Source organism: Cebus imitator, unplaced genomic scaffold (assembly GCF_001604975.1).
Source record: "Cebus imitator isolate Cc_AM_T3 unplaced genomic scaffold, Cebus_imitator-1.0 Scaffold65, whole genome shotgun sequence".
Taxonomy (NCBI): Eukaryota; Metazoa; Chordata; class Mammalia; order Primates; family Cebidae; genus Cebus; species Cebus imitator.
This window is the reverse complement of record NW_016107380.1, coordinates 5,188,500-5,215,902: the sequence shown is the minus strand read 5'-3', so window position 1 is coordinate 5,215,902 and position 27,403 is coordinate 5,188,500. Positions and strand designations below refer to the sequence as shown.

General features: G+C 39.2%; 1 protein-coding gene across 5 annotated transcripts in view; it reads right to left on the bottom strand.

Annotated features, from left to right (window-relative positions):
• NHSL1 (NHS like 1) overlaps window positions 1–27,403 on the bottom strand; it is a 144,115-nt gene that overhangs the window by 51,331 nt on the left and 65,381 nt on the right. For 4 of the 5 annotated variants that reach the window (XM_017530428.2, XM_017530429.2, XM_017530431.2 and 1 more), the window contains exon 2: window positions 17,955–18,107. In XM_017530428.2, coding sequence (XP_017385917.1) covers window positions 17,955–18,107 — 153 coding nt within the window. Of the gene's footprint in view, window positions 1–17,954; window positions 18,108–20,918; window positions 21,205–27,403 lie in introns of those variants that run through there. The other variant, XM_017530430.2, reaches the window with a different exon arrangement.

The window sequence follows — 27,403 nt, the reverse complement described above, 5'->3', positions numbered from 1 at the left end:
AAAAAAAAAAAAAAAAAAAAAAAAGACTCAAGTTCAACAGTTTTACATACCAAATTTTAATGACGGAATTTATTTATTAACGTATGCTGCTAAGTCAACTTTCCTGTGGTCCTAGAAATAAAGCTATTCCTACAATCTCTGTAAAATTAAAGTCTCCTAAAGATCAGAGTGCAACATGTAAAATAAACCAATATAAACTATTACCACTTGCAGCTACTTATCTACGTAATTCAGCATTTTCAAATACTTTACAAATATCAAGAGGAGTCCAAAGCCCTTTTAAACTAAGTTTATTTGTTGTTCAACATTGTCTTCTTTGGTTTATTAATGAACCCTATAAGATGTTTAAATTATAGGGCTGGGCACAGTGGGTCACACCTGTAATCCCAGTGCTTTGGGAGGCCAAGGTGAGAGGATTGCTTGAGGCTAGGAGTTCAAGACCAGCCTGAACAACATAGGGAGACCCTGTCTCTAGAAAAAAATTATGTTTAATTAGCCACGCACGGTGGAATGTGGTCTAGCTATTCAAGAGGCTGAGGCAGGGGGATTGTTTGAGCCCAGGAGTTCGAAGCTCTCATGAGCTATGATCAGGCTACTGCACTGCAGCCTGGGAGACAGAACAAGACCATGTCTCTAAAATGTATAATAATAAATAAAATATAATAATAATAATAAAATACATAAAATAATAATTACATTTTAAAAGTTTAAATTCTAAAACTTAACACCACTCAAACATTACTTTTACAAAATGTATTGGATACCATGTAAAGACTGTGTTTCAAGAGAACATTTCCTTGGGAAATAAGAAGAGACTGCTGGGCAAGATCGTTTCTAAAGGTGATTATTAGTCTGATATTCTTGGCCATAATATTGAAAATAGGCAAAATGACTGGACACGTGTTAGATTGTAAAATACCAAATATTGCAAAATCATCATCTACAAGGCATGGAAGCCTGGCAATTACTAGTGTTTCCAGTGTCACCGTTTTGAGCCCAGTTTAAATGACAATACATCTTTTCTTCACTGTGAAATTTATGTCATAAAAATGTTTTAATAGCAGTATAACAAACAGTAGTATAACAAATGAAATATGATGCTGGATCTAAGACTAGACAATATAAATTCATGGCAGCTGACCAATGACTTTTTTACTCATCAAATTTCTGAAATCTACTAAACTCACCAAATTCCATTGTCATTTATTCCAATTCTAGGGGAAATTTAGGAAATTTTCCTTGTCAAGTTGCAACAGGTCTCAGGTTCTTAAACCATGGTTTTGTTCATTACAAATGGAGTGAAACCAAAGTGAGAACAAGCCATCGTGAATAAGCAGGGACTTTTTAAACACTGAACTGAGAGAGTAACTGCAAAGCAGAGCATAATTTAAAGCCAGGTAATGCCTGCAACCACAGGCTAGAAACAAGATCCCAAATGTAAAAGAAGACCTGCCATTCACACATACTCTTTTTGCATCAGAAATTTAGAGTAAAACTGTGTTCTGTTCTCACAGTGCTGCTTGAATAAAGGTATCACTGTGGGTTGTGTCCTCGTTTCCCAACCATAAATTTCCTCCTCCTTCCTTTCAGGTTAATCCATTTTCTTTAGCACAAGGACAATGGACAAATATTTCTTGGTAGACGGCAGTTTTAATTATAGAAGAAAAAAATAATGTAGTGCTAGGTGGCCATCTGACTCTCACATTTATTGCTGCTGCGGCCTCCAAATCTTTTTGCATTAAGGTATTCTTTTTTTTTTGAGATGGAGTCTCGCTTTGTTGCCCAGGAGTACAGTGATGTGATCTCAGCTCACTGCGACCTCCATCTCCCAGGTTCAAGTAATCCTCATGCCTCAGTCTCCTGAGTAGACGGGATTACAGGCGCCCGCCACCAGCTAACTTTTTTTAATTTTTAGTAGAGACAGGATTTCACCATGTTGGTCAGGGTGTTGTCGAACTCCTGACCTCAGGTGATCTACCTGCCTCGGCCTCCTAGGATTGCAGGCATGGGCCACTGCAAGCATTAAGCTATTCTTTAGACATTCGATTTCTAATCTAGTAGTCCCTGACTTATCCTCAGTGTATATGTTCCAAGACTCCTAGCAGATGCCGGCAACCAGAGATAGTCCCAAACCCATATATTACTGTTTTTTCCTAGACATCAATACCTATGATAATGTTTGAGGTATGACAGGAGAACTAGCATGAGCTTCTTTTCCCTTTGTCACAATTTTACAGACAGAAGATTCATTTTTACCACAGATCTTGGCAACCTTAGCATATTATTTTCTTTTTCTGTCCTTATTAAGTCAAAAGCTTTCACCTTTTCAATTAAAGGAGACACCTGATAGCTTCTTTGGCACACCCAAATGGCCAGCATTACTCCTCTTGTCCTTTGGGGCCATTATTAAGTAAAATAAGGGTGACTTGAATACAAGCACTGAGATGCTGACAGGTAATGTGATAACCAAGCTGGCTACAAACTGATTGACAGGTGGGCAGTGTCTGCAGTGTGGATCTGATGGACAAAGGGAAGTTTCATGTCTGAGGCAGGATGGAGGGGGCTGGTGTGAGATTTCATCACACTGCCCAGAATGGCAAACATTTTTTTTTTTTGAGACAGAGTTCCGCTCTTGTTACCCAGGCTGGAGTGCAATGGCGCGATCTTGGCTCACCGCAACCTCCATCTCCTGGGTTCAGGCAATTCTTCTGCCTCAGCCTCCCGAGTAGCTGGGATTACAGGCACGCGCCACCATGCCCAGCTAATTTTTTGTAGTTTTAGTAGAGACAGGGTTTCATCATGTTGACCAGAATGGTCTCGATCTCTTGACCTCGTGATCCACCCGCCTCGGCCTCCCAAACATTTTAAACTTATAAAGTGTTCATTACTGGAATTTTCCATTTAAAATTTTCAGACCATGGTTGACTGCAGGTAGCTGAAACTGCGAAAAGTGAAACCACATATAAGAGAGGACTACTTAAAACATGTTATCTACACGTGAGAAAAAAGCAAGGTCCTTAGTGATGCTGATAAAAATACAGGGACATTTTTACCAGACTTCTGTCATTTGTCACAATTGATTTCTTCATATGTCGAATTCCACAAGAGAAAGCATATGATGCAGTGAAAATTTTACTGAGTTTATCAGAAAGATTCTGAAATGTAATCTGAAAGGGCAAAGTTCTTAAATAGATGGTTAGAAAGTATGGCCTGCTTAAATGAGAGAGATGGAAAAATAGAAGAAACAGAAATTAAGTACAAAGTGGAATAAGATGGGATTGTTTCTCTGTTTCCCAAGGAAATGATATGGAAAGACAGGTGGATGCTAAAAGAAAAAAAGGAAGAAGTTTGCTGACTTCTTAGATTGTGTGAGAAAGGGAAAGAGCTGACAGAAGCAGCAGTCACTCCTCTGTATCAGAAGGGGGTTGGTTTCAGGACTTCAGAATACCAAAATCCATGCATACTAAATTCCGGCAAATCACAGACCCGGAAAGTCGGTTTTCTGTATAATGCAGGATTTGCACCCTGTATTTTGCATTCTCATTTGGTTTCAGATGCAGAACCCAGAACTTATGGAGAGCTGGCTGTATTGAAAAAATCTGCATATAAGTGGACCCTCCAAGTTCAAACTTGTTGTGTTCAGGGGTCAACTGTATTTAAAACAAGCACTGCAGTGTGAAAAGCCAGAAGGACCAGTTCGGTAGGCCAGTTATCATTTTTCAGGTCATGAGCAGTGTTGATGTGTGTATGAATTCCTAGTTAAGTTTTGAAACATTCAGGTCAAAGCACAATTTTGGTATTTCTAGCATAATAGTCTACATATACCATATTTTAAAATCTGAATGTGGTTTCTTTTTAACAGTATTAAATCTTTTGCAACCTTCCAGCTGTAATTCAAGGTCATCAAACATTGGGAGGACTCCAGTTCCAAAGGTAATTATAAAAATAGTGGTCATGATGTATTGCTTCAGTGAGAAAGTCCTACGACGATCTAGAGTCTAAAAAACCTTTTTTCAGATCACTGATCTTTAAAGCCAATAATACTGACACTTTTCTAAACTGAAAGCCCCTCGCTATCATTATCTAATTTGTGTTTACAATAATTCTCTGAGAATTGAAGGAAAGTAGTCATTATATCAGTCTTACAGATTCTGAAGCCCAGGCATAAAATGTCTGATAGATTGAGGTTTCTAAACTTCTATCCCAGTTAATAATCTACCAGATTATTAATAACAGGGTAAAAGGACAGTTCTATCACAAAACTTCATCTTAGTCCACAAGGACTGAGAATACATAAAACTATAAACATTCATGTTTAGAAGAAAATAAGCTCCAGTCCAATAACTGAATGAAGTATTATATAGCTAAATAATCTAGTTTGAGCTTTCAAATAAATGGGTAGAAAAAAGCTGACTGCACCTAAATATCACATATTGTGAATATTAGATAATGTATTTTCTTAATGAAAAATCAAACCAAAGTGCATTTAAAATAGAAGGGATTTACCTACCCCTTCATTAATGTATTGGGCTTGGCGATACTGGAAAAGAGAAAGAAATCATACTGTAGTGAAGATTCTCCCTTGTCACTCATGTACAATGAATTTTCCAAAAATATATTCAGATTTTCCATAAATTCTTCAGAGCAGTTAAACTTCAATTTATTTAAATTGTCTTCAACAATAAACCAACCAGAACATAATTAAAAGACAATAGATGTTCAAACATATAAAAAAGTTACTCAGTTGTGTGTAGCATATCAAAGGAGTGAAAAGCTGTTTTAAATCTTAAAGACATCGTGTATTTAATACAGATTTTTTTCAATAAATATTTTCCTTTATACTTTACAGTAGCTTTAAATAATCAGTTTCAATAAACATGCCCTTTTGGTTTATTATTAGACTAATAATTTATTCTTTTCTCCCTTCCCCTCTCTTTAGAGCAAGAGTTGTACAGCAAGGAATACATATAATGGCATAAAAGCATGCTTTTACATTTCAAGTATTAAACTCAAATTTACCTCCTAATAAATGCAAATTTGAGCCCATAAGACCACTTCACTTCTTTACCAATTATCACTTTGGTGACACTTAGCATTCAAAGCAACATAAAATATAAAAAAGAGAAAATATGTCTTTAATGATTAAGCCCAATCCTTTCTAAAAGTTCTAAAAGTAAATATTTTATCTCTTAAGGGAACCTAGAAAGACAAAACATTCCAGATAATGGAGTACAATATGCTTAGCTGCAGGTGAAGCAAGAAAGAGAGGGCCTATCTGAAAACAGCCAACTGTCACCCTGGTGTCAAGGAAAAGGGAAATTTCCTGAAAGGAAGAGTCTCACTTTGCTTTAAAAAGGAGGGTGAACATTATCTAGACCTAGAGCAGCAGAAAGTTGGAAAAGTGAAAGTCAAGCTGGTGACAGCTGTTTACTTCCCAACCTTCAGGTTCAGTGGTTCTCCTGACCTGTGCTTTGGCCAGCCATTTCTTTCTAAACCTCTGAATACTCTTCTTCCAGACAGTCAAGGCAGAGCTAACTTGGAGAAAACACAGAATGAATATGCAGAGGCATCAACACCCAGTTTCTCAGGTCACCTTCGCCACCAACCAGAGAGAAGAGCAGCAGTCAAGAGCTCCAACTCTTGAACTGGGTAGCTGTGTGTTCGAATCCTAGCTTGTAACCAGTAGTGGGACTGACGGGCTACATTCCAGCCTTCAAGGTGCTTACAGTTTAGCTGCCTGATTAAACAAATTCACAGGCCAATATACAGAGCAGTGGCGTCTCAAGTTAAGGTGCACCAGAATCCCTTGGAGGGCTTGTTACAAAAACGCTGCTGAGTCCACTCCCATAGCTGATTCAGCAGGTCTGGGGTGGAGCCTGAGAGCTTGTATTTCTAGCAAGTCCTCAATCAATGCTGATGCAGCTGTCCTGTGAGCTACACTATGAGGAAACTGTCTCAGAGTAAGGCAAATAGCTAAAGAGAAGTAGAAATAAAATTAAAAGGGATCAACATAATATCCATTTAGGGTGGAGGTGAAAGTAAAAGAGAAGTCTTCTCTATTTAGAGGAGGTGTTAGGGGGCGCTCCCAAAGAAGGCAATAGAATGTTGCTTCCTACGTATTCCATATAAGAAATGAAAAAAAGCCCAAAGAAAAAGAGGGTTGGTCTGTTCTTTTTATTATGTCACAAAAGATCCACACTTGCCAAGCAAATAACTTAAAAAGGAACATAGGATAAAGAATTTAGCTGATATGGTACAGATCAAAGGGCAGGAAATGCTATGTCTGGTATCTACTTCTAGTCCCTAAAGAATGCCATTTTGTTTCAGGAAAAGCTTTAGTTTTGCTAGTGAAGAAGTGTCTTACATGTCAAGATTTCCTTAAAATGCTTGGAAGGTTCTTACATTTATTTTAACATTCCACTCCAGCTGTAACTGCAGGGGAAGCTTCCTGATCAGGCCACCACCATCTCTCACTGGATGGTGACCTCCACCTGGTCTACTTTGACACCCTGTCTCCTTTATTGTGAACTTTCAACACAGAATCAGATTGATCTATTTCAAAACAATGAGTCAGATTATGTCACTTCTGAGTTCAAATCTCTCCATGTCCTGAAAGTAAAAGCCAAAGTCCCCCTAATGGTTTCTAAGCCCTACATGATCTGGCTCAACGTGGGTGGCTGGCAGGTGCTCACTGAGTTCTTTAAACGAATGAATGATCTGTATTTGTTCAGCAGCGTGCTTGAAAGGGTACTGTAACTATATGACAAAGGTGATGGCCCCGCTGCTCACCCAGGTAAATTTTATCCTCGGCCACATATTCTACCTTAATTAACCCAAAGCATATGACCTGACCTCCCATTAAATGGGCTGCTTCTCCCATTCGCAACTCACATATTTGAGAAGTAAGAGGATGCAAGGAGAGCAGGTGGAACTGAATGAATAAGGAAGATGACGTCTGGTGCTCTATCATGGTTATTCTATCCAAGGAAATTTTGCCTCAGTAGAATTTCAGGGAAACTGACCAAATCTAGGATTAAAAAGCTAACTGCAAAGCTTTCTGGTCAGGCAGAACAGACACCACAGGAAAGCTGCATTTTCAGAAAAAGTTTGCAGGCAAGTTTAGGGGAGGAGTAAGATGGAAGAAGGGGGTGTCCTTTGAAATGGACAGGTTTCTTTGTCAGGGGAGGGGAAAAAAAGGAATGATAAGCACACTGCCTAAAAATTATTTTTAATAGCACAATTCCAAATGACTTCTCATTTCAATTTACATTGTATATTTAGCAAAATAAAATGACCAGGTTAGGGATAACCACAGAGGGAAAATACAATGCTAATTGTGGTCATCGGCTCAATGGTCAAACTAGAAATGAATTTGTTAACAATGCATTAACACGTTTTAAGAAAGACTGGTTTTCCCCGATGTCTTGGGATCAATATCTCTGTCACTGACATTCAACACCATAGACGATCTCATTTGATGTAGAAGGGCTAATAATAAAAGCCCATTTTGATTAATATTCCTGTTCTGTGGTTAATTCCTATTAGAGTGAAACAAAAACCTCCAAAAAAGAAAAAACCTGAGGAACTAAGCATTAAAACTTGAGCCACTGGATAAACTGTTAGCTTTGTTTTTCACTGCACGCCATGGCAAGAATTATTAAAATGTCATTTGCCATTGCAGAAAACCAGCTTTTCAAATTTCTTCTGGTCACATGCCCAAATTAATTTAAGAAGCCTGGAAGAACTAAATCTGATTTAAATTAAGGTGAAAGCTTTCTGGTGCCATGATTGATGTGAGTGTGCTGAGAGTCTGCAGGTCCTGCCTGAGCACCACCAGACAGTGCTGCCAAACTGGAGGTGATCTCATTTCACTTTAGACTTAAAAAGCCATATCGTTGGCAGCAGAGGAGCATCACCAAGGTTACTCAAGATCAAATAGCCTGCAAAGATTCTAAGCCAACACCGGAGACTATGGTTGTACTGTGAATGATAACAAACCTTATCCCCAGTACCTTCAATGTAGCGTTTTTCTGCTGCCCTGAGTGAAATATAGAGGCCACTCAAGTTACTTACTTTATCAGGAGTTAAAATAGAATTGCTGAAACAGCAGACTGGCTACAGACACAAAAACAAAACAAAAAGCCTTTTGTTTAAACAATCCGTAGTGCTTTGTTAAGACCTCAATCATTTAAATAACTGTCTTTGCCATTCTATCTTTTGTGTGTTGCTTACGGTTAAATAAAAACAGGGGTGGCAGGGGGGCGGGTGTGGGCAACATGTCTCTTTAACTATCTGAAAAAGCAATGATTGTTTATGTTTCCTTTGCTCGTGCATCTGACTTCCCTCTCCCGGGTTAAGGACATGGAGGAAAGCACTTCTTTCCGGGTTGCCATACCCAGAGTAGTACTTAGTATTATAGAAAATTCCGTGCCATCAAATCCGATAGGAGAAGTTAAATAGCCCCTTCTGTATATGATCCCATTCTGTTAATCCCATATTTTTGTCTGCTCTTTTCTTTTTTCTCAATGGGGCATTTAATCGGTGGTTTCATTCGGTTGGGCAACTTTCCCTCAGGACAAAAATTCCAAAAGAGCCTAATGAAATACCACACATTTTTTTTTAAAGCCTTTAATAACATCATTTGTCTTTGAAAAGTCAACCTGATTAAATTCACAAGAACTGAGCGAAAGCGCACCAAATAAAGCCATCCTTTTTGCCAAAGAACTAACAATATGGCAGGGGCCACATTTCAAGCAAGGCTCCCACACCATGTAATGAGCAGCCTCAATCTCTGGCTCCATCTCGAAACATGCTTCCCCAGTTCCCTCTAGGAGACAGAGGCCGTAACCTCTGACCCTCCAGTTTCCCCTGAGTCGACTGCCTCCTGCCTCTTCAGGGAACATGCTCCCATCCTCTTCCCATATCTGCAATCCTTTCCCTGCCTGCTCACTCCTTTTGTCTGCGGCCCTGTTTTCACAGGCTCTCATTTTTGAAACATGTAATATCAGTTCTACCCTGCCACTACCTCAAAATGCCAGCCCTTCCCTCTCTGCTCTGTTGGCATCATTCACTCAGCTTTATTTCTTCAAAAAAATTACTTTGTTTTTCTGCTTATAAAAATCATTCTTATCGCAGAAATTCTGGCTTCTTAAAGACTTCCTTGAAACTGCCCTTTCAAAGGTTATCAATCACCACCTAACAACCAATTCAACAGCCTCTTGTTCCAAGGACTCTCCCCGTCTGTGAGCGCCCTGATGACTGCCATCCTGGCTGACTCTCTTCTTCCCCAGTTGTGCTGTTTTGCAAACTGCTCCCTCCCAGCGCCCTAAAATAAAGCTTCCAAGGCTCGGTCGTCCCCCTCCCCTCAACTCCTCCTTGTCCCTTGCCCTCTCCATCCCCAATCTCATCACTTCCACACTCTCAACACTTGTTCCCTGGCTTTGACTCCCATCTCTCTCCTGAGTTTTAGGTGACTTTTCCAAACATTTTCAGGCCCTCTACAAACACAACGGTATTTGCAGTCCCAGTCACTGGACTGTGTGCTGGGGACACACAAGTGAAAAGACAAGGCCCTGCTCCCACGGATGTTACTGTCAAGTGGGGAGACAAATGTGCAGACACAATGACACAGTGCACCACAGCAGTGGAAAGGAGGAGTGCACGCTTCCATGGGAAGGTAAAGAAGAGAAGGGCTTCCTGAGGCTGCCCAGGGGAATCCAGGAGAGGTTGTGGGGGACTCCAGCACCCAAGGATGACGCTCAAAGGGGAAATAGGAGTTAGTCACATGTGAGAGGTTGTGGTTCAGAAGGGAAAAAGTATGGCTTGGGACATGCCGCGGAGAGAAAGAAGAACGAGACAAGCTAGATTCCAACTGACTTTGGATTCCAAATGACTTGTGAAGGCACAAAGTAAAAATCTTAGGTGGAGGGGTAGAGATGTCTGGAAAGCAAAGGTGGTCCAGAAGACGAGATGAGACAAAGAGGCTGGCGTTCAGGAAGGTTTTCAGATGCTAAGAGCTTAGGTTATATTCTGTTAGTAATGGGGAACTGCTAAAGAATTTTTAACTAGGGCAGGCTGACCAAGTTTGTTTTAAAGACAACACCCAGGGTGAGGCTTGATAATACCACCGCTATGAACCTTGTACATAAGCTAGTCATATATCCATCTTATCTCTGGCTAGCTTTCAGCCTCTGGAGGAAAGCCCCAATGTCATTCATCTTTGATTGCACTATAACATCCCGCCCAGCGCCTCACTTGCAGTATGCACTTGGAAAATTTTACCGTCCATATGAACTTGAGATTACACAACTCAGTTTGTCAGGACTTACGCTCAGCTGTCAGCAACATCTTTGTGTCAGTAAAGTTCACACCGATTACCCTTAAACAGTTAAGTACTGAAAACCCAATCAGAAGTTTAGAGCTTACAAGGGAACACAGAATCATAAACTTTTTCAGAGGAGCGAGCCAAGTACGAAGATGGGATGTGGCTCCCGACATCCTGTGGCTTGCTACTGACAACACTGCCACCAGAATTCTGGTCTCTCATCTCATTTTCCGGAATCATTAATGACAACGAAACAAGATGTCAGTGCTGCTGTGGTTTTTGGAAATATGAGGTAATTATATTTCCTTCATCTGTTCAGGGGCTTTTTCAGAATAACATAGCACTCCTCCTGCCCCCTAATTCTATGTCAATATCTGTTTCAACTAGAAAATGATTTAAAACTGTATAAATAAGTATAAGTAATCGAAAGTTTCTTGCTTGTAAAAAACTTAAGTGGCTAGGCGGGTGGCTCACGTCTATTAATCCCAGCACTTTGGGAGGCTGAGGCAGGTGGATCACCTGAGGTCAGGAGTTCATGACCAGCCTGGCCAACAAGGCAAAATCCTGTGTCTACTAAAAATACAAAAATTAGATGGGTGTGGCAGCACGCACCTGTAGTCCCAGCTACTTCGGAAGCTGAGGCATGAGAATCACTTGAATCTAAGAGGCAGAGGTTGCAGTAAGCCGAGATGGCACCACAGCACTCCAGCCTGGGCAACAGAGCAAGACTTTGACTTAAAAAAAAAAAAAAAAAAAAACCCCTTTGCTTTAGCCAGAGACATCTGACCCTCTCCTTCTGCACATCAATTTTACTGTATTCTTTGGGAAGTAGCAAACTAGGCAAATTGTAAACTCAGCTGCAAGTGCTAAATCATTAGTATATTTATTAGTTCCAAATGTTTATCTTTCTTTTCCTTGTCACCTATGCCTATTTTTTTTGTTTATTGAATTACTAATGACCAATTATAACCATAAAAATAAGCACTAAATGCCATTAAGATGAAAGAATGGTTATAGATATTAATCAAGCATGTCACATGATGCTTCCTTTATTTCTCTTAGACTTATTTGAATTTTAATGAAATCAGAGGTGAGTGAAGAGACTTCAGGAGCAACCATGAAGTCATCACCTTTAGGCAACAATGAGCCAATCTGCATTTCCTAAATTAACTGGCTAAAGAAATCAAATCTGTCTTTGGCCATAAGATTCCCAGTGTGAGCTTTGTTTGTCTCTGTGAATTTCCAGAAAGTTGAGGGCAGCTGAAAGGGCATCAAAGGGACAGGTCTCCTCGGTGCTCTTGAGGTCTGAGATCAGAATAGGCCAGCATGTGTGAGCACCAGGAACCCTCAACTTCTCTGGGTCTTGGTTGCTTATCTACAAAATGGAAAGGGGGACTGACCAGAGGACTGGGAGGCTGAGGTGGGAGGATGAATTGGGCCCAGGAAGTCAAGGCTGCAGTGAACCACAATCACATTGCTGCACTCCAGCCTGGGCAACAGAGCAAGGTCCTGTCTAAAAAAAAAAGAAAAAGAAAGAAAACAAAAGCAAGCAGGAACAGGAAGCTTCTGAAATTTAGGTCACATTTAACCTAGGTAATGGTTATACAGGTGTTCACTCTATTTCTTAAGCCATATATGTTTTATGTACCTCTCTGTGTCATTTTTTTTTTTAAAGTTACAGAAAAAAAGATGAAGAATTCAATGTGGCTAGCACAAGGTGGACAAAGCAGATGTCCATCTTGGGCCTGTCTGAGGTGGTGGGCAGGTGCAGCATGCCGTCAGGGCAAGCTTTCAATCAATGTCCACATGCCATTTCTGCAAAGGGACCTCCTAGACAGCCCTGGGAAAGTGCCACAGGACCTTCAAGAAGAGAACTGATAGCAAAAGATAAGGGGCGTCTGCAGTATCTCAGGGACCCATGGGCTCTAGGCCGATAAAGAAGACAGCCAAGCATCCTCAGCAAATCCAGAAAGTGGCCCACAATCTCTCCCAAGACAAACATACTTGTCTAAGCTAAAAAGGAGCTAGGAGGCTTCATGACAATGAAAGATGGATGCAGTCACCCTCAAAGTTTGGTGGCGGTAGCTGTAGAGAAATCTGGCTAGAACAACTTGGAAATCCAGTCCATAATTTTAAGAAAGGTAAATCATTCTTTAATGTTAAACAAGTCAATGTGCACATGATTGTTTTTAATCACTTGGTGTAAGTAGTTATTTTTTCAGATTGTGTAATAAATCCTCAATTCCTATCCTTCCAGGTATAATCAATATAACCCTCTGAGTTTGAATGACATAGGCCAGATTCAACACACCTCCTTGTGCTCACACTTCTAATCCTAGAGCCACAGAGCATGCTGACCTGCTAAGATGCATTTCTTCAGGAAAGAGCTGTGACTACAGAACATTTCTGATACCAACAACAGTTGCTCTGTGAACTAATTCAGGCAGGAGTGCACACAGAGACAGTAAAGTGCCTGTTAAACACCGTGTGAGAAAAGATGTTTCTCTTTCTCCCAAGTTGGGCTTTTTGGGGATGGAGGCTTAAAGGTGACATGTCTTTATTTTAACCTTGAATATGCTCATAGTTGTCAAATGACGTCTACAGGTTACAAAAAAACAAAATCTGAACCTCTCATTGAGCTTACTCCTATTTCCTGATTTCTTTTCCACTTGGTTGTAGCCCTTTCCATGGAGCTAAAAACTATGCAGATAAAAATTTCGCTAGATTTAGGTTACTTATCATCACAGCTATCTCCAATGAAGTTCATAAAGGATTCAAACAATGATGGACGTAAAAAGGACAGATTTCTTCTGGAAACTCAAGAAGCTGAGTGAATTCTTCACAGATAATGGGATCCATCTTCAAAAATTTATTATTTGTTGCTAGCCAGATGTCTATTGAAGCAAATATCAAAATGCCATTTTTGTTTTTTGTTTTGTTTGAGATGGAGTCTCGCTCTGTTGCCCAGGCTGGAATGTAGTGGTGCAATCTCGGCTCACCATACACCTCTGCCTCCCAGATTCAAGCAATTCCCCTGCCTCAGTCTCCGAGTAGCTAGAACTACAGGTACACGCCAACATGCCAAAATGCCATTTTAAAATCTGGGTAAATGTTGGGTATATCTTATCCGAGATGCCTGGGACCAGAAATATTTCAGATTCTGTATTTTTTTTCCAGATTTTGGAATATTTGCATTATAACTACTGACTGAGAATCCCTAATCCCAAAACCCAAAATGCTCCAATTTGAGCGTCATGTCAGTGCTCAAAAAGTACTGGATTTTGGAGCATTTCAGATATCTCATTTTCAAATTAGGGATGTTCAACCTGTACATGTTTATATCTTCATTAGCAGTGAATCATTACCTAAATCTCTAGTAACAAAACAAATCTACAAACAAAACCAAGACGTTTAACCTAAGCCTGTGACCATGAAATTTTATCAAAGTCTCCACAGACTCTCCAACTGTAAACACAAAAGATATCTGCTATATTCAGATCAAAGTAGAGAAAAATTATACATGGACAAGAGCCTGTTCCACATGCCATTTTACGCATCTTGAAAGACTATCTCCTTTCTGATGTGGGGATCGGAGCAGGGGGGAGTGGGGAGTGGAGGGACCTCCCAGTGCTTTTCTTTTTTCTCTGACTGAGCCCTCTCTCCCTGTGTGCACAATGTATGTCATGGACACCTCCATCACACTATGGCCTGTACTGCTGGAAGACAGTAAGCCTGCAGTAGCAAACCTCAGGACAAGCTTTGCTGCAAACTGTTGCCAAGACAGCAGGGCCTCGCTCTTTAAAGTTGAGGACCCAGGAACTTTCATCTGTTCATTTAAACACTCCTGGCATAGAACTGAATTTTAAAAAGTATATGTTTACATTTCATTATTCATTTATTGATACTCGCTGTGTCATTTCCCTCCAAGCTTTATGGTTCTCAAGAGTAGACTCTAGCTCCCCATAAAAACTGACGGAATAATTCATACAATAAGCATTTAATGGCAATAAAAAATCAGCAACCTGTTTAATACTAAAGAATGGCATTCTTTTCTTAAAATTACGGACATGGTAAGAATAGAAGATGAAACAAAACAGATTACTCACTGTGAATAATTAGCTACCTTTCTATATTTTTAAGTAGAGAATGCTGAGCTTGAATGAACTTAGACTGATAATTTATATAACATCCAATCTTAATAAGGTCACACATTCAGAGACTGATTTATTTTAATCTTCACTGACAATGAGGTAATAAATACCTTGCACTCACGCTGTATTTATCTCAGGTTGCTAAGATGATATAGGGGAAGAGGTAGGTGAAGTTCTGTATATGTGGTTAAAAGTAAATAAACAGAGAACAAAAGAATGTAGATAATCTTTCTCATTTCATTTTTTCCTACCACTGTTCCTAAGTCTATAATTTATCTAAAATCTCTTACGAAGTTTTTAAATCCAGACTTTAAACGTTACGCTCCAGGAATTTTCCAAAGTTATTAATTTTATTAATAGTAAATTCCTTTGATGAACCACTTTAGAGCATTAAAACAATTATGAAAGCATTTATCTCTTCAAAATAAAACTCAAGTTTAGGCAAAACCAGTGGGGCTAGATGATATTTCATATAGATGTACTGCATACTCAAAAAGAAAAGCAAAAATGTCTATAAACAGATGTTCAATTTTTCAAGGGGAGAAAAGTCCAGTCCTGATCTGGAACTTGACAATAAATGAACTAGGGAGTGAAGTGCAGTTTCCTGGAGAGTGATCAAAACAGTCGAGCCTGAATATACAAACTTGCACATACCTTCATGAAAGCATTTTCTACAAGCCAGACCATGTAGTGCTCTGTTGCTTAGAAGCTGGGCAGAGAAATGCTAACCAGGCACTGCCTTGGGGATTTGTCCTGGGAACGGTGCCATTTAACATTCTTATTAATTACTTGGTGGAGGAAGGTGAGCTATAAGTAGAGAGGTTCCTGGTCACAGTTTACTAAAGATAAATCACCAGGAACTAAAGGGATCTGGAAGAAACTTTGGTTCGATTTAGATACATTCGGGGATCAATATTATGACAGCAACAAAGCTCACAGCACAACTCCAAGACTATTTACAAACGAGCCAAACGAATGTCATTCTTCTCATTTAAGACTGAGGTCACTAGAGATAGGAGGTTACTCAGGCTAAATAAAAAGGGAACCCAACAATGTCCTCATTTCTGGATAGTCCAATAGCAAGGCTGTGAGATACAAGATACTGTAAGATACATGAGATAATCTAAGCATTACAAAAGATTAAAGGAACAAAAAATAGGGCCATGATCTGAAATGTTTGCACAGTTCTGTTCTGAATACCAAATCTATGGTGAACCTATGGATAGCAATTCCTTCTCTCTCCAAGCAGAAATTATCTGCCCTATTTAATTCCCATAAAGCAATTTTTGGTTTGTTTCCTCAGTATTTTTCACATTGTGATTTGTACAAGAGATGCAGGCATAAATTCTTTGAGAGCTAGGACCCTGCCTTTGTATTCTGCACTTCTGCCAGAATAACAAATTCCCAATAAATAAATCGTTATTAAAGGCAGTATAGTGTAGCAGTTAAGAATATGAGCTTCAAGGCTTCAGACTGTGCAACTTTAAATCCTGGTTCTACTGCTAATTAACTTGGAGATCGTGGGCAAGTTTCTAATCACTGTGCTTCTATTTTTCTAAAGTAAGCTGTACGACTATTGGGAAAATTAAATGATGTTAATACTTTAGTGGTCTTAGAACAGTACCTGGCATTATAGTTAAGTGTTTAATAAATGTTATTAGCATTCATAGTGGTAGTATATTAAAGAATAAATCACTTCATAAGTGACTGATATACAAGATAAAATTATCATAAAAATTAGAGGGGTTTTAATGCTAGATTTTCCTTGAATCAATCACAGAATTTCTCCCAAATTTAAGTCTTCCACAATTAGATAAAATACAGGAGGTCCAGTTCAATTAAATTTCAGATAAATAACAAATACTTCTTTGGTATACTATTGTCCCAAATACTGTATGGTAGGAGAAATCTGGTAGGAGCAGCAGCTGGTAGAATTAAGAAGTTTGATTTGTTGTTCTAAGAAAAAAATCTCTGAATTTTACAAGTTACTCCTCCTTCTTTGAAGAACTACTTTCCTTCTTTATGACCTTTAGGATGCCCTCCTTGCCACATATTTACTTTTTAACATCAACAATAGATTGGGCTGGGTGTAGTGGCTCATGCCTGTAATCCCAGCACGTTGGGAGGCTGAGGTGGGTCGATCACATAAGATCAGGGGTTCGAGACTAGCCTGGCCAATGTGGTAAAACACTGTTTCTACTAGAAATATAAAAATTAGCCAGGCATGGTGGTGCACTCCTATAATCCCAGCAACTCAGAAGGCTAAGCTGGAGAATTGCTTGAACCTGGGAAGTAGAGGTTGCAGTGAGCCGAGATCATACCACTGCACTCCAGCCTGGGTGACAGAGTGAGACTCCATCTCAAAAACAAACCACAATAAATGGAAGTAAAAATGATAATTTTAAACTAGATACAGAAATACACTCTTCCTATATTTTCTACTTGACTAAGTATACCTTGCCCATCTGCTGGCAGAGCCTAAGCCCAGAGGAGCCCAGTTGGATGCTACCCGAGTTCTGACCACTTAGCACTTCTTTAAAGGCTATATATAGGTCCTCTTTACACCCAGCTTGAACTAAACGGAACAAATAAATGTGTTCAAAAAAACAAATTGGTTTTGAATTCTTACAATGGTTTTAAAAAGGCAGTGGCAAAATTGCCCATGTCGACAGGGGTTTATTTGGATCAAATTAATACTGGCAGTTTAAACATGCAAAAGTGTTTCTAAGAAGTTATGGGTTCCTGGAAGACAGATTTGCATATCTGCAAGTAGGTAAGTTTCTGCAGAGCCCAGAACATCTTAAGCATGGGTATTAGTCCATTTTCACGCTGCTGAAAAAGATACACCTGAGACTGGGTAATTTACAGAAAAAAAGATTTTTAATGGACTCACCATTCCACATGGCCAGGGAGCCCATACCGTCATGGTGAAGGCAAAAAGCACGTCTTACAGGGCAGCAGACAAGAGAGAACGAGAGCCAAGCAAAAGGGGTTTCCCCTTATAAAACCATCGGATTTCGTGAGATGGACGCACTATCACGAGAACAGTTTGGGGGAAACGACCCCCATGATTCAATTATCTCCCACCGGGTCCCTCCCACAAACACATGAGAATTATGGGAGCCACAATTCAAGGTGAGATTTGGGTAGGGACACAGCCAAGCCATACCAGCATGTATTTGATTGTATTTATGATATCTTATAAAGAGACAGCATACTATACATTCAATAAAAGTAGATCTGGTTGTTTTTTTTTTTGTTTTTGTTTTTAAAAAAAAAGTGTTTCACCATGTTGGTCAGGCTGGTCTTGAACTCGTGACCTCAGGTGATCTACCCACCTCAGCCTCCCCAAGTGCTGAGATTACAGGCATGAGCCCCCACGCCCAGCCAGTAGATCTGGTTTTATAGATAGATAACAAATTTATACTCTCAGCAGCCACTAATCCAAGAAAACAATCTCAAGGAGGATGCCATCTTACCCCTCAATACGGATTTGAGGTTGAGCTTGGCTTGGCGGTGCAGGTCCTCAACACAGGGGGGTCTTGTGGTGGGAAGAAACACATTCTCCTGCTGGTGCCATGGGGCAGTGTAGTGGACTGTCCATCGGCTCTCCTCATCTAGATTGGAAACCGCTATAGGAAACAAGAGAATACATTCAGGTGTCAACTTAAGCTTCATTGGCTACAAATTTATTACATCATGATGTGTTTCCATGCCTAATACATCCACGGGTAAGGGCCAGCAAGGGAGAAATGGAGCAAATTTAATTAGATTTAATCTTAGATTCCAGGGGTTTTCCTCCCAGTGTTTTATTTATAAAGCAAAAGCTGAAAGTGTCCACCCTCCAAACAATGTTTTCACAGAATCATTAGCTCAGTTAACTGCTTTCCAGCATTTTAGATTCTCCCTTTACTCCACTGTTTGAAAACAATTGAAAAAATGGATAGAGACCTCCAATTCCTACTTAACCCCCATCCCCCACACACAACAAATATCAGTTACTCAACTGTATAATGCCATTTCAACAGTAAATGTTAGACTGTCCTGCTAGAAATGAATTTCCTACCAGGAGGTTTATAACAAACGTTCCCCCTTCTACAGCACTAAAGAGCATCACTGTTATAAACTCAATTACATTTTTAAAAAATTAAGCAAAGACATTCCATTTACATGTAAATGACATATCTAATAGATGTGGGGATCCATCTGTGTTACAAAATTTTCTCTGCATTTCTTGCTTTCATGAAACCCTTTTATATTAACTTTTTAAAAATTACAATGCGATCAACTCTTCCCAACACAATCCAATTCAACTAAATTTTCCCAGCACAGAAGGGACAAAAACATTAGAGGAGAAAATAATACGTAATCCTGAGACTTAGATAAATCTCTACAATAATATTCCTTTAACTCCCCTGAGGCTTGGGACCCCTCTAGTTCATTTTTCCTGACAATAGAAACTAAGCTGGAGCATCAGTGGAGCCCAAAATGAGGCTGACAGCACAAAAACAAATTCATCAACTATTTTTTAATACTTTATATATATATGCCACATAACCCAGGCATAGGAGAGATTGGAGAGGCAATGGAGAAAAGTCTTTGTGTTGAGGGATTTGCTTGAGGTAGCAAGTCTAACCCACCCCTGTAAAGCCAGCAGATAACTGAATTGTGAGTGAGGAGCAAGTCTTCCTGATTCTGATCTACGCTACAGAGTTCACACTGGGCGTATCCATGTCCCCAACATAATATGTACCTGGAAACTAGACCATAAAATGAATTTTCATAGTCATGTGAGAAAGTATGCATAAACAATTAAATCCATTTGAGCATATCTAAAGTTAACTAAACATACTCTATAGCAGTTATTAGGGCTATTCTAAAGAACAAATGAACCAATATATATAAAGTACTTAGCTCAAGAAATGACTCAGGTAAAACATGGTTGTGGCAGGAACAGTAAAAATTATTCTAACGAGGTCCCAAACATCAAACCATCACTGTTTCTTGTAAACCTAGGCCACAGGTTAGCTCTCATCTTACATACCGTCTTTTCTATAGCTAATAAATTTTACAATCTTATGAATATGAACAGGATAACTTATTTTCAAAAGGATCCCATCTTCTCCGTAAGTTGCTAAATGGGAAAATAAACATTGATAACTAGATGCCAAATTAAAAACAGAAGTGTCCACTGTGCTTTCTGCTTAGTGTTTGACAGAAGCGGTATATAAATCACACCTAGTGTCTCACATAAACTCTTGTTGAGCAAATGTTTTGCACAGTGCATACAACTATCAGTCTTAATACACAAAATCCACAAAGACCTGACTCAACCCTCATTTGTGTTCCAGAAGAATCTAGCACGGGGCCAGACTCACCATATGTCCCCCCGAAGTGTAGCCAAAGTTCACCACAATGTTTTGTGCTGATGTCCATTTAAAGATTGAGTTACCACACTTCAGAGTTAGAAACTATTGAAAAGGTAAACTTTTCCTATTTGCCAATTACAAATCAAATCCAAGTAATGGGGCATTCGTATCTGCACCATCAATCGGCACAGCTACCAACTGGCTCCTGTGAAAGAGTCTCTTTCCCTGAAGTTCCTCATTCTCGCCAAGGCCACTTTTAATCCAAAGGCAGCCTTCCGCAAGAGCTGCGGAAAACCAGCGCACAGTGCTGCTGCTCTTTGTAGCTTTCTCCAAAGCTCCTCTTCCCAATACCCCTACCCATGGGCATTTATCCAGTTTAAGTTATGGGTCCAAAAAACTAAACTAAAATAAACCAACAACTATGTAAAAACAAAGGCAAGTAGTTATAAAAATTATTTTCAAGAGAAAGAAGAAGTACATAGATAAGAAATGTAAATCAACGGTAAGTACACAACAAAGCCACATCACAAAAGCTCTGTACATAACAACAGCCACCGATCAGTCTAGACAGTTTGTGTTCAAGCTCTTAAATCCATAACAAAGAGTGCCAGGGAGTTTTAGGGGATTATCTCCACCAGAAATATATGATACATTACACAGAGGCTCCCTTACCTCAGCTGCATATTTAGTCAAAGAATCAAAAAATCATACACTACATATCAAGGGAAACATAAATTAAGTACAAGAATTCTTTCCCCGTTCAAAGGATGTCTTTTGAAAAGCACAAAAGAAATGAATTCACTTAAAACTCCAATCATAAACAAATAAGACATATTAGGATCGCATAATACTGTCCTAGAGTTACAAAAGTCTGAGGTATTTAAACAACCTGGTATAGTGTAGAGTTTAACTCATGCCTATTATGCTGTTTCACACTCTAATTTCGTCACACAAAAGAACAAAGTAGGACCGAAAAACACACACGGACACATATACACACAGACACACGGGGACAAATACACATACGGGAACATATGCACACAACAGGTAGTACAGGGAAAAAGAACTACTTACTTTTTTTCTTAAAAAGTTTAATGAAAGCCTTAATCTTTGCATTAATGAAGACCACCATTTCCAGGGCGCCTACATAGAGCTTAGAAATGTAAATCACATTAAAAGCTCAGTCTAGTAGGCAGGTGGCAAGCTTCCTCCTTCTGCTCCAGACTCTAACTTTTCTTCCCCCGGTCTCATATCCTTAGACATCTGCCCAGGCCGATGTAACTTTGAGCTTGAGCTTATGGTCAGGCAGTTACAAACCATTAACAGTCCTTGAACCTGAAAAACTCCTACTGAAACCTAATCTTTAAGGCTGAGAGCAGCCAGTGACGTCGTGCGTAGAAAGAGAAAGCCAATCACGGTTCTTATTTGCATGAAAGCCACATCAGGCTTTCTGCCTCAGTGCCCATTCATTCAGTTTTCTCTCCAACAGATCAGAAGGTCCCCTTCTCTGAGTCCACAAAAATAGTGCAGATTTTCCTCTATGGAAGTCAAGATGAAACAAATGCATTCCCCATTTCACTAGGCCACTATGAATGTCCAGCTCTCTTACAGGAACTGCCAAGTCTGAGAGCAATTCTAGTTAATTCAGGGTGTATGGGATTTGAACTGATTTACGGGGAAAAAAGCCAAATTATTGTTTCCCAACCACGCCCCAGGCTCTGCCTCCCATACCAAAGGAACTTGTACAAGCAGTAAAACTTTAGAATGGAATCTCTCCAAGGAGCTGCAAATGATGACTTGGTTGCATTTTTGTGCAAATTAGGATGCCCTGTCTTCTCACCCTTCTTTGCTAGTGATTGAGAATCAGCATTATATGTTCCAAAGCGTGATCTTATTTGCATCTAGCTGCCACAACAATCAAGAAAAAAAATTAAAAACCACCAATAAAATACAACTTCCCCACTCCAAATGAGAAATTAGATAAAGTACCCTAATCACTTTAACGTTTATTTTAAATGCAATTGTCACCTAAGCTCCTGGTTTTCAGAATTCCATAATCGCCCTTCCCTCACAGAAGTCTCAAACAAACATTATCTGAGTTACTCTTTAACTTAAATATACCATCCGGAGTTCTGTTTTTTTGCCTATTTGCAATTAACCACAGAGAGCTAGGGAAGCACAAGCAGAAATGGAGAAATCAGAAATAGGGCAAAAGAAGGCACTGGGAAAACATATTCAGGGATAAAGGGATAGGAAAAAAGGGAGAACATAGATCAGGAAATACTATGAAAAGGGAAAAAGGAAAAGAACTTCCTCACATCTCAGCCCAGTTCCACTTCATGGCCAAACACTTTTGAAACGATTTAGACAACCTCTTATTTCATAGCTTTGGGCCAGACTTATAACTCAATGGAAAAATGTAATAATCCACTAATTCAAAACATTTAGTTTATAACAAAGGCTCTTAGTCAAAGGATAAAATTTATATAAGGGGCTCTGTCTAGGGAAAGCTTTGAAACGATTCCTTCTCAAGTCTTTTTATGCCCTTTATTTTTCAACAACAACAAAACAAAAAACAAATAGAAACGTTACTACTTATCACACATATTATCACAGATTTCCAACTTGTGTTCTTCCATTCTATATAGCTTCATTTTGAAGTAATTAAATTGCCAGACGGCAAATGAGAAACGACTGAGCCTGTAAGTCAGCTTATGTGGCTGCCTTAAATTAGCGGGCAAAGTTCCCCTTTGGAAAACAAATTAATCTGCAAGAGTGACCTCCCTTAGCTCATTGCATTAGACACAGGAGAGTCGTGGGCAAAAACACTCATATGCACAATCCACAAGTGTTTGAGGTTAAGTGTTACCATGCAAATGTCCAGTTGAAAACAGAAATTGTTCTTTCAAGAAACCCTTATTATGTTCAATTCTCCATAACCTGTAGCTTTCCATGTGCCCAACAATGGCATGTGCATATAGATTCACTAATCAAAAACAGAAATACTGAGCACCAATGCTAACCGCCACTCTTTCATTTAATCGTGATACATTATTGGACAAAATAGGTGAGATCCCTGCCCTCATGGAGCTTAAAATATTTGACACTAAACTACAATCTTATGGTATATTAGAAGGAGATGAGTGCAATAGACAAAATTTAAAAATTGAGCAACATAAAAGAGGGTCTGAGGGTGGCCAGGCTGCAAGACTGTAGGAGTCAGGGTGGTCCTCATGAAAAGGTGAGACTTCAGCAAAACCTTATAGAAGGCAATGGCAATAAAACAAAACGTGGTAAAATGAATGTCACTGGCTCTCATTTTAAAGAGGGAGAGAGATTCTTCAGGCTGTGAGGCATATTTCCATCCACCAGGACTAGAGAAGTGCTCTTTCCTCTCAGAAAATGAACTGTAGGAAGAATCTGGCATGGAGTAATTTCCTTTCTCTCTCAATATTAAGCGTGATATTAAGTGGCTGCAGTTGTTCCTCTGTATCCATTCCAGGATGCCCCTTGGATACAAAAATCCCTGGATGTTCCAGTCCCTAATATAAAATAGTGTAGTATTTGCCTGCAACCTATGCACATCTTCCTGTATACTTTAAATCATCTCTAGATTACTTATAGTACCTAAGACAATGTAAATGCTATGTAAATAGTTGTTATACTTTATTGGATTAAAAATATGTATTTTTATTGCTGCATTGTTACTTTTATTATGTTTTTTTCATCCAAATATTTTTGCTCTTTGGTTGCTTGAATCCACGGATGTGGAACCCACAGATATGGAGAGCCAACTGTACTTTGTTACACACAAGTAAGTGGTAACCCTAGTGGGAGAATGCAGGCTTCCATCCCAGCATCCTAGGACAACTCATCCTCTGTGCATTATTCCACACTGCCTCATAATACTATAAAATCCAGATCTTCAGGAAATAAACCAAATAAACTATCACATTTATTGCATTCTATATTAAGTTATATTTTGGAGGCACTTATTAATTATAACATTTCCCCCAATCATACTGCCATCTCTTACTTTATATCTTTCATACAAGCATGAGCACAGGGAAATGTTTTCATTATATAATTTGCATGCCTTAATGCTGTAGTTGATGGAAGAGCCATATTCTTCTGGAAGTGTATTTTTTAGTTGTTCAATTTATATGTGCAACAGAAAAGATATAAATCCATGGTACTTTGGATTCCAACTTCAGCCATATATGACAGAGGCCAAAAAAAAAAAAAGTTTTTGTAAAAATATGATTTTGTGTTGCCCAGGCTGTTCTCAACTCCTGGCCTCAAGCAATCCTCCCACCTTAGCCTCCTAACGTGTTTGGATTAAAGGCAAGGGCAATTGCACAGGGCTAAAAGAGAAAAAGAAACTTTCTAATGAACTAGACATAAAAAATTTGACACTAATGCATAATAGTGAAAAGCAGTCCCTCTCTGGAACTCAGGTTACCAACAACTTGCTAGAGGAGTGACCCCTCCATACCTCGGTTAGCTCATCTGTAAAATGGGGTAATAACAGTGTTTATATCACCAGGTCATGATGAGAACTAAGGGTTATTACTGATAAACTCCTTAGAACAGTACCTGCCATGTAAGCATATATAAGTGTATGTTAATCAATGAATAAAATCTCAAGAGACAGCTGCAGAGCCTTGCGCTTGATAAAGGACCATGCTTTCATGCAAGGGAATCAGTGCTGCACACCCCACGGTTGTCTTCCTCCTTGTCTCTGACTTATACTGCCAACTCCTCGAATAAGTGCTCTGCACCCCCTGCTTCCAGTTTTTATCCACATATTATCTTTTCCATTGCCTAAGATTTTATTTCAATTTTAAAAAAATTCTCAGTGGTCATCAGTGAATTTCTGACTCCTACTAATGGTCTGTTTCTTTCTCCTCATCTTCCTAATGATCTTCTTAATCATATGCTTCCCACCACTCAGCTCTTGAACTCCTCTTCCTTGACGCTGCAAGGCACTAGTTCCTCTCCTACTAACTCCTCTCTGAATTCCAACAAACTCTAACCAAGCTTCAAAGATCTAGTCTTTAAGCCTCAGTCCTATGCCATTTACTTATTTCCCCTTAAACCTTGAATGATTTTGTTAGTATAGGGCAGAAGTCAGCAAATTATAATCCTTTGGCCAAATCCAACCATTAAATCACTTTTTTAGATAAAAGAAGAAGAATATTTTATAACATGAAAAGTACATGAAATTGAAATTTCAATGTCCAATAATGAAGTTGTAATGGAACACCACCACACCCATTTGTTTAAATATTGTCTAAGGCTGTTCTTGGGTTGTAACAGCAGAGCTAAGCAGCTATGAGTAAGACCGTACGGCCCTCAAAACTAAAAATATTTACTATCTGGATCTTAAGAGAAAAAGACGGCTCACCCATGGGCTTAAGCTACTGCCTTTAAACATCCTGCTCAACCTCCATTTCTATTATCTGTCATTTGCCTGCCCTCAGTTCCATTTGCTAACCTCTCCTCAGATTTCACATTATCTCAAGTTCAACACATCTGAGACAATCTGCTTTTCCCCCAAACTGCTTCTCAGGAATTATTTTTACTTCTATTAGGACTATCCTCCTTTTTTTTTTTTCTTCCCATGAACTAGACAGGTAAATTTAATCCCCAGTTATAAAAGAAAAAACTGAGGCTGGACGCAATGGCTCACGCCTATAATCCCAGAGCTTTGGAAGGCTGAGGCAGGAGGAATGCTCGAGGCCAAGTGTTTAAGACCAGCCTAGGCAATACAGAGAGACCCTATCCCTAAAAACATTAAAAAGTTAACGGGGTGTGGTGGTGCACGCCTGTAGTCCTAGCTACTCAGGAAGCTGAGGCAGGAAGATTGCTTAAGCCCAGAAATTTGAGGTTGCAGTGAGCTATGATCGCACCACTGCACTCTAGCCTGGGTGACAGAATGAGACCTTCTCTATTAAAAGAAACACAGAGAGAGAGAGAACGTATTCACTGCCTTGTGTTAGGTGTCCAGGTTACAAGTGAATCAAACATGGTCACAGTCCACAGGAAAAGACACACCCACACAGATAAAAACGATGACATAAAGATTAAGTCTAGTGAGAGAGAGATGACTGTGAAGTTCCTAGGAAACATGAGAATACACACCCACCTCATTTAAAGGACCACCTGCTGTTAGAGTACAGAGAAGAGACTATTGCATAAAGCACAGTCCTGGGACGTGGGGAGATATGCTGGCACTCTGGTGAAAGGTCATGGGACAGCCCTGTGGTGAAAGGTGGTGAGGAAGATGGAGAGAGGCAGGGCAGGCCTTGCAGTACCTTGCTTGCCACCGTGGGTGAGTGGCAGGCGGTGGGCAAGGGGGTCCCAGAAAGAGGGTCAGAGGGAAAGCTCTAGGGCCAGTGTTGCATTTTAACTAAAACCCTAATGCCAAATGAAAATGGGTTTGGATAGGCTTGACCAGAATGGTGCCACAATCCACACAAAAGGTGAAGGGGTCAAAATTCACTCTCAGCTCAGAACAACTTTCTTTCTCTAGAACAACTTGGTTTTATTAGCCTGAGTTTCATTGTCTGTAACATGTTTCAGGAACCCAATAAACCTAAAGTATAAAGTTCAAAAAATGAAAACCTGGCCATTTAAATAAATGACTCTGTTACTACTCATGTTTTTATTTTTAGTACCACCTCATTATTTTTATGAAGGCCAAAGATTATATGTTTAAACCTAAAAGCTTCTTAAGAGCAGAGCTGTCTACAGCTTCTAGAACTCATGGACATAGCCTTGCCCATCACCACCCCCATCCCTATTTACACAAATCCACAGGCCCTCCTCAGTGTATCAAATGCAGGTAGGGCACCAAAAGTCTTTATTTGAAATCCAAAACCTTTTTCACAAATACTGTTAAACAATATTGATTAAAAAGGATTATTTTCAGGTTAAATTTCAATCTTTGAGCAATTGAAAATGAAATATACAATCAATAAAGATCATTATGTTCTTCAAGCTGAAGAGGAGAAAGGGGAAAGAAAAATCAGACATAACAGAGTTCTGCTCAGGGCTGCGTATTAAATGATCATTTGAAGTGCTTTTCAAAGGAATTTAGCTCCTCAAATAGAAAATTTTTCAGGGCAACCTTATTTATAAATGGTACTTTTACTGACTGTTAATTCATTTTAGGGTATTTTTAAAAATCAAGTTTAACCTCTAACATAGAAGACTGTATTTGACTATGATAATTTAGATGTACTCATCTTTATGCATGGTTAAAATACTTCAAATACAATTTTTAAATCCATAGACACACCCATTCATTCTTATGCTTTTCAGACTCATTGAAACACTGGAAAACATCACAGCACAAAATACAACACAAGCCTTATGGGTCAACAGAATAAAATATACAAACATAGCAGTAAAGGATTATAGACATTTCTACAAATTAACATCAACTACTTAATAAACATTCATAATGTTTTACCAATAGATAAAGATAGTTTAGGCCTATCCTTTTTATTAAGGAACAAAATCTTCCTATACTGTTAACTCTTTTTTTTTTTTTT